This window comes from Salvelinus namaycush, chromosome 30 (assembly GCF_016432855.1).
Source record: "Salvelinus namaycush isolate Seneca chromosome 30, SaNama_1.0, whole genome shotgun sequence".
NCBI classification, from domain to species: Eukaryota; Metazoa; Chordata; class Actinopteri; order Salmoniformes; family Salmonidae; genus Salvelinus; species Salvelinus namaycush.
The window spans coordinates 14,913,510-14,925,427 of record NC_052336.1 but is presented as its reverse complement, the minus strand read 5'-3'; the positions used below and the strand labels follow the sequence as shown (position 1 = coordinate 14,925,427).

At 45.5% G+C, this 11,918-nt stretch overlaps 2 protein-coding genes across 5 annotated transcripts; both read left to right on the top strand.

Moving 5' to 3' along the window:
• Positions 1 to 728: 728 nt before the first annotated feature.
• LOC120024818 (flocculation protein FLO11-like) lies at positions 729 to 4,372 on the top strand. Its single transcript, XM_038969144.1, has 6 exons — positions 729 to 1,235; positions 1,409 to 1,510; positions 1,590 to 1,626; positions 1,726 to 1,797; positions 1,929 to 3,716; positions 3,811 to 4,372. The coding sequence occupies exons 1-6, from the start codon at positions 729 to 731 to the stop codon at positions 4,203 to 4,205; spliced, it is 2,901 nt and encodes a 966-aa protein (XP_038825072.1). The 3' UTR covers positions 4,206 to 4,372.
• A 419-nt stretch (positions 4,373 to 4,791) lies between these two features.
• LOC120024988 lies at positions 4,792 to 11,845 on the top strand. 4 transcript variants are annotated; one of them, XM_038969397.1, is made up of 14 exons: positions 4,792 to 5,127; positions 5,762 to 5,889; positions 6,555 to 6,679; positions 6,893 to 6,983; positions 7,108 to 7,187; positions 7,455 to 7,499; positions 7,948 to 7,994; positions 8,088 to 8,263; positions 8,346 to 8,424; positions 8,519 to 8,677; positions 8,814 to 8,927; positions 9,070 to 9,617; positions 9,736 to 9,812; positions 11,578 to 11,845. In XM_038969397.1, exons 2-14 carry the CDS (start codon positions 5,773 to 5,775, stop codon positions 11,681 to 11,683), a joined length of 1,764 nt encoding a protein of 587 aa, XP_038825325.1. In that variant the 5' UTR covers positions 4,792 to 5,127; positions 5,762 to 5,772; the 3' UTR covers positions 11,684 to 11,845. The 4 variants fall into 4 exon arrangements, with proteins under 4 accessions (XP_038825325.1, XP_038825324.1, XP_038825326.1 ...); XM_038969396.1 differs by having other exon boundaries at positions 4,795 to 5,127; positions 8,516 to 8,677; XM_038969398.1 differs by lacking the exon at positions 4,792 to 5,127 and having other exon boundaries at positions 5,843 to 5,946; positions 8,516 to 8,677.
• The last annotated feature ends 73 nt before the right edge of the window (positions 11,846 to 11,918 follow it).

Below are 11,918 nucleotides of genomic sequence, written 5' to 3'. Positions count from 1 at the left end.
CTGGTTTTCTGAGTCAGTCATTGGTAATTGTACATACCAATGGTAGTGTAATAATGTAGATCTAGGGGATATATGTATGAGGTTTTGTTGATGTGTCTGTGTATATTCTGTGAGTCAGGGAAGTCTGAGCCCATGAGGTGACAATGTTATGTAATAATTACTATGTGCTATATGAAGGAAACTGCTCTCAGTAACCTCCTGATATCCAACATAGCACTCTTTCCACCAATTGGAAACCCTTTCGTTTCTATTTTTCTGGTAGTCTAACTGCGCTCACACACATTCTCACACACAAACACCTAATAATCACAGATATCATAACACTTATCCTCTCTTTCTCTGTGCATGCGTGTGACACAGGAATTGGTGGTTGACAATGAAAATGGAGTCCCTGATCACATGGGGCGAGTTGATGAGGGAGTTGAGGAGTTCTTTACTAAGCGAGTCCTTCCTGTCGACACCCTGTGAGTATCTGACCAAACTCATCCTAGATAATCTGACTCTTCACTATCTCATACCCAACACATCTTAACCAGCTCACAGTAAACCTCTTTAAAAGTGAGTAATTTATGAGATGCTCATGTTCATAACAACCTACAATAAGTACATTCAAGAAATATAATATACAACATTTCCTAACCAGATTACCTGCATGCAGGCCCTAGCTTGTCCAGGTCAGACCACATGGCCAGGAAAAACTCAGGGCCCTATGATTGACAAACGCACACATGCTGGTCCTGTGCTACTCTGACTCTTCCTCCAGGAAAACACAGAATGAGGCTGGGGAACCTCCCATTACTGAACAGGAAATGGAAGTAGCACCTACTACCGCCGCTCCTTGCCCCGCCCCTTCCAGAACCCTAAGGAGGAAGCTGGGCGAGTTCTTCACCCTTAAAAAGCGGAGGGCTGTGAAATCAGAGGGAAGCCAAGAGGGGAAGGCCAAGAAGACCTCCATTGCCGACCTAATCCGGCCTCTCAGGGAGGCCGCCAGAGCTGAAAAAGATAAAGTGAAGGAGAATGAAAAAGTGAAAGAAAAGGAGAAGGAGAGTGTGGATGACAACGTTGTGACAGGAGATCCAGTGGAAGCAGAAAACCCTTCTTCTGATGGTCCCACTCCACTGAGGGGTGAGGCTCCACCCCGTCGTGCGCTAAGAGAGGGGAAGTCACAGTCTCTAATTCTGCTCTCTGGATCTGCAGCCAACGCTGGGAACACCAAGAACACTGCACAAGGGAAGGTAGGTATTCGAATGTATTCAAACCGACCCTTGAAAAAATTTGATGGGTTAAAGCAATTTGGTAAAAAATTCTACATAGCCTATGAAAGGATTGTTTTTGCTTTTATTTTGATCATTCTTTAGTTAAAATTGGTTCTTATCGGCACTGACAGCTTCTCCTTGGTTCTGGTTAGTTTCAGAAACACTCGTCTGACGGCCATCATGGCTTTGAGCAGCGCCTCCAGCTCATGCTACAACGTATTGGTGTGTCCAAAGCTCAGCCAGGAGAGACACAGGTGTGTATGTGCATTTATCTGAGTGTGTATGTGGTTGTGTGTCTAAGGAAAACATAAAAATTCTTATTCCATTCTACAGAGTCAGGAGAGAGAGATGAAAAAAGCTGAATCAGAGGGTAAGTTCCTTTACTCATATAACACTTGCTAGAGTATATGTGCGAGTCTGTGTATGGTGTTGGATGTGTGTGTTCCTTCATTTTCTGTCTCGGTTTCAGGCACTATCATCGATAATAAACCTGAGCCCCCACCCACATTTATGAAGCCCCGGACCATGTCCACCTCATCAGGTAACACACACACGCAGACAAACACAAACGCACACACACACACACACACACACACACACACACACACACACAGACAAACACACTATTGAATACAATTTTGTGTATCTTATGCTCATCTTCTTTCTATTTAGATACGAGACGTCCGGTCCGACAGAATGTGTCCGCACATGAGTCAGCTGGGAAACCTGCTCTGCCTCCTAAGCCAATAATTAAGCGAGGCCCAACCCCACCTCCCACTATCTCCAGTCATCTCACACCTGAGAATGACCTAGCCCAAATACAGGAAGGAGAAGCGTGTTCCCCCACAGACCCCACCCCTAGTATCACTGATACCCCTACCAGTTCTAAACCTATCCCCACTGACACCACTATTCCCATCACTGTCCCAGATCCCACTAACCATTCTATTCCCACTGACACCATCCTTCCCTCCCCTGTTCCAGATCCCACTAACTCTTCTATTCTCACTGACACCATCATTCCCTCCCCTGTCCCAGATCCCACTAACTCTTCCATCCCCGTTTATACCACCGCTACTTACTCTAATTTAACCCCCAATGACATCATCCCCTCAATGACGTCTGCACCCGTCCCTATCAATACTACAGCCCCCACTCCCAACACCACCAGCTTCATCCCCAGTACTAACCCTGCCACAACCACTACCATTTCCTCCATCACAACTACATCTGGCCCTATGAATATTACAACTTCCACCCCCCCTACTGACATGAACTCTGGCTCTATCCCCACTATTACCCACACCCCAATTCCCCCTACCTCCACTGACTCCACCACCCCAACCACCTCTGCGTCTTCCATACCTAATTTAGCCACCATCACCATTACAAGCATTACTGCCCCAACACCTGTTAACACTAATACTGATACCCATACATCAACAACCCCCAACACTAATGCTTCTACCCCTACCTTTACTGATACTGCTGCCTCAACTTCTACTGACTTGACAACTCCAACACTAAATACTACCATCTCCATAATTGCTTCTGCTGCCAACAACACTTCTACTCCCACCCCCACTACCTCTCTGTGTTCCACCCCCACTACCCGAATTACTAATTCAGTTACCCCACCTTCATATCCTGCTGCTACTATAACAACCTCTACCCTTAATTCTATGAATGGTGCTTCCACCCTTACCTCCATAAACTCTACTGACTCCAACGCTACCCAAACCGGAACTCACAATACCAGCGCAACTAACTCTGTCAACTTCACTTCTACCTTAAGCCCCACTAACTCTACTAGTCCTATCACTACTTCCTCTACCAGCTCAACTTCCACTAACTGTGCTGCTCACACTGCTACTATCCCTAGCAGTTCGATTCCCATTCTCTCTACTAATCACTCCCCCACTGTCACTTCTATCCCCACTGCCACTCACTCAACTAACTCCACCAATACTTCCTCCCCCACATTCTCTTCTACTTACACCACTACTAACACTACTAGTCCCATCCCAACTAACTCTACTAGCCTGACCACTACCCCCACCCCCATTAACTCTAGCCCCGTCACCACTATCTCTGCAAGCCCTTCTAATATCACCATTATCTCTACAAGCCCTTCTAATATCACCACTATCACTAACTCTTCTGTCCTCATCAGTACCCCCAGCCCCACTAACTCTACTACCAGCACCCTCACTAACCCTTCAAATCCCACCAACACCACTAAACCTACTAACTCTACTACACAAACCACTATCTCAATCCCCACTAATTATGTTACTCATAGTCCCACTAACTCTTCTACTCATAGCCCCACTAACTCTTCCAGTCCAACCCCCACTAACTCTACTAGCCAAACACCAACTAATACTATTCAACCATCACCTGAGGAGAGAATTAGCCCTAATCCTGCAATGGGACTGCTGTCCATGACTAAGGGTACAAGTAAGTGTGTGTTCAATAATAATAATATTGCTTGAAATTTGGAAGTAACCTGTTGAAAATAACATAATTTGTCCTTCCCTTTCCTCTCCTACAGATGACCTGAATGCTGAGAGGGTAGAGAGGAACAAGGAGACAGAGAAGGAGAAACGTAGCAAGGAAGAAGATGTCAGGAGGGCCACAGAGAAAGAAAAAGAACAGAAATCATTGGCGAACTACATAGGCAAAACCATAAAAGAGGAGAAGGAAGAGGGTCTGCAGAAGGTGGATGGGATCATGAGGCAGGGAGTAGAAGGGACCAAATCAAATGAGGGTAGAGAGCTGTGTAAAAAGGATTGGCATAAAAAGAGGGAAGGAGGGACTAATGGGTCAGATGAAAAAGAGTTCAAAACTAAGGAGGTGGTAGAGAGCAAGTCAAACAAGGGACCAACTACTGTGATAGAGGCAGGGGAGGCCACAGTAAAAGAAATGGGGGAGAGTCCATGGGACTGAGTACAGGGACCACATCACAGCAGCAAACCGCAGAGGGTGGAACATCGGACCAAAGAACTGAGACCCCCTCTGTGTTACACAAATGGACTGACCCAGCAACGTGTCCTTTTTTTCTCGACCATGTTTACATTTGCATTGCACGTATTGTATGATTATGTAATACATCAACTGTGGTGAAATATGTTTACAATAGATGGATATGAGACATATAGTTACTTATGATTATTAAAATGAATATTCATAATGTCATGATGTCTTTATCATGCTTCAGTCCATCTGTTAGTTCCTGGCTCCAAATCTCTTTGGAATGTCTATAACTAAGCCTAAACCAGAAATGTATGACAAAAGTTGGTGGAAGGAGAGAAGGTCTGAGATATAAGTGTTTTTTCATGGTAGTACCAGAGTGAATCCTTGCCCTATTCCCATATGCCCTCGATGACACACCTTGAGGGACAGAAATTATTGGATTGATGAAGGCAATATGTGGTAGCAGAACCATATCTGGCCATCACCTGTCTCCAAGGACAAATTGTCGAGGGGAGCAATTACACAAGGAGATGTTGCTTTTGCTTCCGGTACTCCTATAGGCATAATTACTTCATCTCCTTTCTTTTTTAATGGTAGATGAAGGGACTGCACAGGTGTTCTCCACAAGTGCTTTAATACAGACCTTTTAGAAAAGGGGTCATGAATGGACAAGGAAAGGAATATAACGTGTGTGTGGGCGAGCGCACGCGTGTGCAGTGGGACAGGACACATTTCGGTATCGAAATGGCGTGAACAGTGTTTCTCATGATAGGGGACTGCAGTGGGAACCAATTGCTGTCGAAAGGTTCACCAACGGAACGTAAATAAAGTAACACTCAGTGGAACCGCTACATTTAACCAGGCTCAAAAGTTGTTGTCGTTGTGTTACTATCAGGTGAGTTGCAATATCTATTTGCCTCTGATCCCAAATGTAATAGTGTAAATCTGAACGACATGACGACCTAGGGCAGTGGTTCCCAACCGGGGGGTACATCGCCTATCCACAGGGGGTACGTGAGTAGACTCATGAGACCATAGGCCTACTGGTCGAATACTTCAGGGGTACTCCGGGCAGAGCAAAATTCAGTTGGTGGTACAGTAACTGAAAAGGTTTATAAACCACTGACCAAGGGGATCTACAGTAGCTAGTTAACGTTAGGTGTAGGCAGCTAAGTTTGCGGTCACATGAGTAGGAGGAAGACTTCACCGTACAGTTCAAAACAAAGCTAGCTAGCTAAGTAACGTTATAGCTAGTGTTGATGTTTTCTCGATCTGATCTATTCTATTCGCTAGGCCTAGTTCTAATTTATCTCAGTTTAGTTTGTAAACTAGTTATGTGTGGAAAAGTTAGTACCATGAGAGCCTTTTCACTGCAATGTTTAGCTAGCTAATACATCCACAATTGTGTATGGATATTATAGTCACCACACCAGTTAGTGTAATAACAGATAACTAGTTAGTATACTGCAAATAGTATAAGGGACTAGTGCCATCAACTCTCAACTGTCACATTATTCTGTACATTTTAGGGTGTGTGGCCATGACTCGGGGTAGGAGGACTAAGTTGGAGCCCTGGATAGAGCAGGTCATCCTGAGTTATGGCACAGAGCCAAAGGAGGAGAAGAAGAACACTCTGATGAAAGCGCATGTTGTGGGGGTAATGAGGCATCTAGTACATACACTTCATGCAAGGCCTGTGTTCCAAGTTTAAAAGGTGTGTGTGTGTGTGTGTGTGTGTGTGTGTGTGTGTGTGTGTGTGTGTGTGTGTGTGTGTGTGTGTGTGTGTGTGTGTGTGCGCGCAAGAGGGCACTTATTTTGCACACACCTTTTTTTGTTGTTGTATTTTTCACACCTTTTTCTCCCCAATTTCATGGTATCCAATTGGTAGTAGTTAGTCCTGTCTCATTGCTGCAACTCCCGTACGGACTCGGGAGAGGCGAAGGTCGAGAGCCATGAGTCCTCCGAAACACAACCCAACCAAGCCACACTGCTTCTTGACACAATGCCCATCCAACCCGGAAGCCAGCCGCACCAATGTGTCGGAGGAAACACCGTACACCTGGCGACCGTGTCAGCGTGCAGTGCGCCCTGCCCGCCACAGCAGTCGCTAGTGCGAGATGAGACAAGGATATCCCTGCCGGCCAAACCCTCCCTAACCCGGGTGACGCTGGGCCAATTGTGCGCCGCCCCATGGGCCTCCCGGTCGCAGCCGGCTGCGATAGAGCCTGGAATCTCTAGTGGCACAGCTAGCACTGCGATGCAGTGCCTTAGACCACTGCGCCACTCGGGAGGCTGCACACACCTGTCTGTCTCTCTCTGTAGGTTGGCCGGATGTCAGAGTCCCAGGCCCGGCAGACTGAGGGTTTGACAACGTTGCTGTTCCTCTCTGATGGAGTGGTGCACATCCCCGCCATACTGACCCAGGACGCCTGGGAGACTCTTCAGGAGTGAGTTAACATTTAGGACAAGCCAAGGGGCCTATGAGATCGTATTAAATGACATGTATGTCTAAAACCCATCTATAAACCATATCTTGTTAAGCCCAGTACAAATCTAACAGCCAACATAAGGAGAAACAAGATGAGACAAAATCTATTAAGATAATTAAAAACCATACAGCAAATGGTGATGCTTTTCCATCTATCTGTATCCTCTGGCAGGCAGGAGGACCGTGAGTGCTTCTCCAGTCTCATTAATTGCACAGTGTGTGTGTATTCATACACTCTGCAGTTCAACATGGACTCTGAACAGGTGCGTGTGAATGATCCTATGATACTGGTACTAGTAGTCCTTTGGTCTTAGAGAGACAGTTCATGTTCTTTATTCTTTGCCACTCATATTTTATTTTACTCTAAATGTGTCCTCATCTCCTCAGACAAAGAGCCAGTTTTACATATCAGTTGGTGAGCTGACCACTACATCAGCTGGGGCTGCTAAAGACAACACCCCTTGCTGGTAAGAGACGCACATCCTGGCCTCTAAATCTAGACACATACACACCACAGGAGGTTGGTAGCACCTTAATTGGGGAGAACAGGCTCATTCTATTGACTGGAGCGGATTGAGTGAAATGGTAACAAATGCATCCAACACATGGTTTCCAGGTCTTTGATGCCATTCCATTTGCTCCGTTTCAGCCATTATTATGAGCCGTTCTCTCCTCACTGCCTCCTGTTCTACACACATTAAATGTAGTGACTCTCCAACTGGCTTTTGTTTCAGCACATCGCTCAACTCAGTCAGACAAAAGATCTGTACAACATGGAGGTGAGCATGGGGTATGTGTATTTATTTTATTTAAATAGGTAAGTCAGTTAAGAACAAATTGTTATTTACAATGACGGCCTACCTAAAGGCAAAAGGTTTCCTGTGGGGATGGGGACTGGGATTAAAAATAAATTAAATAAAAATATAGGACAAAACACATCACGACGAGAGACAACAAAACACTACATAAAGAGACACCTAAGACAACAACATAGCATGGCAGCAACACATGACAACACAGCATGGTAGCAACAAAACATGGAAGCAGCACAACATGGTATCAGAACAAAACAGGATACAAACATTATTGGGCACAGACAACAGCACAAATGGCAAGAAGGTAGAGACAAGTGTCTGTGTGTGTGCATTTTTTGTTGTTGCATATAATACTTGTGTACATTAAGTTATATATTGTATTTGTTGATAATGTGTTTTCTTTTATCCCCAGATCCCTGCTTGCACAGGATTCTGTCCATACTCAGAACACCCAGTCTGGTACGGATCTCTATACACTCTGCACTACATTGATGATTTGTATCCTTATTGTTTGCCACACCTGTGTATATGACTGTGTTTCCTGTCTCCTAGAGTTCAGTCTGTCAGAGCTGCTGGGGGAGTGGCAGCATGACTGGCGCCAGTCTCTGTTGGAGGATGTGATGGAACTCCTGAGGACACCCACAAACCCCCCCTCACCACAGGCCTCAACCTCCAACGCCCTCACACACACTGGCACCAGATGGGCTATTGAAAGGTTCAGATATAAGGTGTGTGTGTGACCAACCTATTAAATGTAAGAAAACAGTAGGAAATCTGCAACTTTACAAGAAGGTTGTTGTTTTTTCCTAGAGGGAGGATACTTTCAATGTCCCTGTGTCTCACCTACACATTCCAGACAATCTGAGTCAGAAACTGCACGCACCCTCAGGTAACATTTAAGGGTGTCTCACCCTCTCTCACACCTGGAAATCATCTATACCTGTTCAGTCTTTCTGAACTGACCGTTGTGTTTTATTTAGAAGACGACAGTGAAACGCAGAGTGGACTGGTCCCTCTATCTGAAGACAGACCGACAGACCCACCAGAGACAGATCAACCAATCGTTGCTGCTGACAGCAGGCAGACTGACAGGCCAGTGCCTCTGGAGAGAAGACATCCTGCCCATGAGCCCACACTTTCTCGTGAGTTATGTTTGTTAACTGGTCCATGCTGTAGATTAAGTATTTGCTATCAGTTACTGCTAGCTGAAGTATGCTGCTACCACAATAGAGCCCAGTGTGTGTACAAATATCTCTATTTTTCTCTCCCTCTCTCTAGAGGAAAGTATGGATGGCGAGGTGGTGTCAGGGATGACCGGAGGAGCAGTGGCGAGCCCATGGGACATTTTTGCACCAGCAGCTGAGCTGCTCAGGACCTCCTCTGCATCTGACGGTGTGCTCCTTTCCTTTTAACTTTTTAATCATTCAACCTTTACACACACACACACACACACACACACACCACACCATGCACATTTATCTTTGCACCGTACTACAGATATTCTGACTTCTGTCTCTCATTGGTTCCCTGACAGAATCCATCACCTCGGAGCCCCTCCACCTCCAGAAGAGCCAGTCTCTGCTTGACTCCACTCCACAACCAGTCACTCTTGCAACATTTCCCCTAGCAACCAGCACCCAGGTGCCATCCCTGACCCCTGGGGCCACCCAAAGGTCAGGCGAGCGCTCCCTTCCTCCTTATCAAAAACCAGGCCCCTCCCACAGCCTACTCACCTCCTGTGGCTCCTCCTCCACTGTGAGTCTATCTACAAAGAACCAACACTCTGGCATGAAGCTCCACCACAGTGGCTCAACCACAGCACATCAACTTCCAGTCACGGAGCAGCAGGATCAGGTGGAGGAAGAGGAGGATGTTGTGAAGAGGTGGTGTAGGAAGGCTAAGAGGAAGAGTTCCGTGCAGACCCCCGAGGATAATGATATCACCTGGGAGGAGGAAGATATGCAGAAGAACCGCAGCCCGCCCTCCTGGATGTTTGAAACTCAGGATATTCCCAGGATTGGGGAGGGAAGCAGCTGCAATCAGAACGCAGTTGCAGCAATAGCCCCCCAGAGGCCCTCCAATGTAAGAGCGACCAGTTTTAAACCAAGAAATAGGATTTATATTGACCATTTAGTGGAATTTTGAACCTGTCCATTTTGTTAGATTGGTGTGAAGTAAATTATCTGTCTTGCTCTCTCAGGTTCACAGTGATGGCACTTTGTTCTCATATTCTTATCAGCTGTGTGGCCGCATTTCGAAGGATCTAAGCCATTTAAAGTGAGTAAACCGTGTGTGCGTGTGTACCATGTCTTCGGGAAGTATTCAGACCCCTTGGCTTTTTCCACATTTTCTTACTTTACAGCCTTATTCTAAAAGGGATTAAAAAATAATAATAATATCCTCAGCAATCTACACACAATACCCCATAATGACAAAGCGAAAACAGGTTTTTAGAATTTTTTGCAAATGTATTAAAAAAACGAAATACATAAGTATTCAGACCATTTGCTTTGAGACTCGAAATTGAGCTCAGGTGCACCCTGTTTCCATTGATCCTTCTTTAGACGTTAAGTCTACATGTGGTAAATTCAATTGATTGGACATCATTTGGAAAGGCATGCACCTGTCTATGTAAGGTCCCACAGTTGACAATGCATGTCAGAGGAAAAACCAAGCCATGAAGTCAAAGGAATTGTCAGTAGATTGTCCACATTGACTCGGTACCCCCTGTATATAGCCTTGTTATTGTTATGTCATTTTCTTGTTACTTTTTTATTTTATTTCGTAAATATTTTCTAAACTCCATTTATTGAACTGCATTGATGGTTAAGGGCTTGTAAGTAATAATTTCACGGTAAAGTCTACACCTGTTGTATTCGGAGCATGTAACCAAAAAAAAGTGATTTGATTTAGAGCTCAGAGACAGGATTGTGTAGAGGCACAGATCTGGTGAAGGGTACCAAAACATTTCTGCAGCATTGAAGGTCCCCAAGAACACAGTGGCCTTCATCATTCTTAAATGGAAGAAGTTTGGAACCACCAAGACTCTTCCTAGAGCTGGCGGCCTGGCCAAACTGAGCAATCGGGGGATAAGGGCCTTGGTCAGGGAGGTGACCAAGAACCCGATGGTCACTCTGACTGAGCTCTAGAGTTCCTCTGTGGAGATGGGAGAACCTTCCAGAAGGACAACTATCTCTACAGCACTCCACCAATCAGGCCTTTATGATAGAGTGGCCAGACGAAAGCCACTTCTCAGTAAAAGGCACATGACAGCCCGCTTGGAGTTTTCCAAGAGGCACCTAATGACTAAGACCATGAGAAACAAGATTCTTTGGTCTGGTGAAACCAAGATTGACCTCTTTGGCCTGAATGCCAAGTGTCACTTCTGGAGGAAACCTGGCACCATCCCTACGCTGAAGCATGGTGGTGGCAGCATCATGCTGTGGGAATGTTTTTCAGCTACAGGGACTGGGAGACTAGTCAGGATCGAGGAAAAGATGAACGGAGCAAAGGACAGAGATATCCTTGATGAAAACCTGTCCTTCCAACAGGACAACGACCCTAAGCACACAGCCAAGACAGCAGTGGCTTTGGGACAAGTCTCTGAATGTTCTTGAGTGGCCAGGCCAGAGCCTGGACTTGAATCAGATTGAACATCTCTGGAGAGACCTGAAAATAGCTGTGCAGTAACGCTCCCCATCGAACCTGACAGAGCTTGAGAGGATATGCAGAGAAGAATGGGAGAAACTCCCCAAATAGAGGTGTGCCAAGCTTGTAGCGCCATACCCAAGAAGACTCGAGGCTGTAATCGCTGCCAAAGGTTCTTTAACAAAGTGCTGAGTAATGGGTCTGAATACTTATGTAAATGTATATTTCTAAAATCCTGTTTTTGCTTTGTCATTATGGGATATTGTGTGTAGAATGATGGCCGTAACCTACCAAAATGTGGAGAAAGTCAAGGGGTCTAAATACTTTCTGAAAGCACTGTATGTGTGTACAATGCGTAACTGTGTGTGTCCGTCCGTCCGTCCGTATCCTGCAGGATTCCTGATGGCATGTTGCACTGGGCTGTACGGTACCTGGTCCCTTCCATGCAGACGGAGGTTGTCAAGGATACACAGCTGCGACCCCAGACTCACCCCAGTTGACAACCTGAGGTCATCGCCCCCATCTTCCCATTGTGTTGAATCCATAGTGTACAGAGGCAGCTTTGTTTTTTTATGAATCTCTATTGTTATGTTTATATAACATTCTGAATATTGATAAATAAATATACATTAGTAATTGAATTGTGTCAACTCTTTTGTGAAGCAGGCAAATGTGAACTTATCAACTTTTAATTTATCAACAGCAAGATCATTTCATTGTCAGTTACACAGATGT

Excerpts from the sequence above, each read along its gene's own strand:
- LOC120024818 (XM_038969144.1), top strand. The coding sequence starts at position 729 with ATGCTGGTCCTGTGCTACTCTGACTCTTCCTCCAGGAAAACACAGAAT. Across the intron at positions 1,627-1,725 it reads GAAAAAAGCTGAATCAGAGG|GCACTATCATCGATAATAAA; the intron begins GTAAGTTCCTTT and ends TCTCGGTTTCAG. Across the intron at positions 1,798-1,928 it reads GACCATGTCCACCTCATCAG|ATACGAGACGTCCGGTCCGA; the intron begins GTAACACACACA and ends CTTTCTATTTAG.
- LOC120024988 (XM_038969396.1), top strand. The coding sequence starts at position 5,773 with ATGACTCGGGGTAGGAGGACTAAGTTGGAGCCCTGGATAGAGCAGGTC. Across the intron at positions 6,984-7,107 it reads TCAACATGGACTCTGAACAG|ACAAAGAGCCAGTTTTACAT; the intron begins GTGCGTGTGAAT and ends TCATCTCCTCAG. Across the intron at positions 7,188-7,454 it reads AAAGACAACACCCCTTGCTG|CACATCGCTCAACTCAGTCA; the intron begins GTAAGAGACGCA and ends CTTTTGTTTCAG.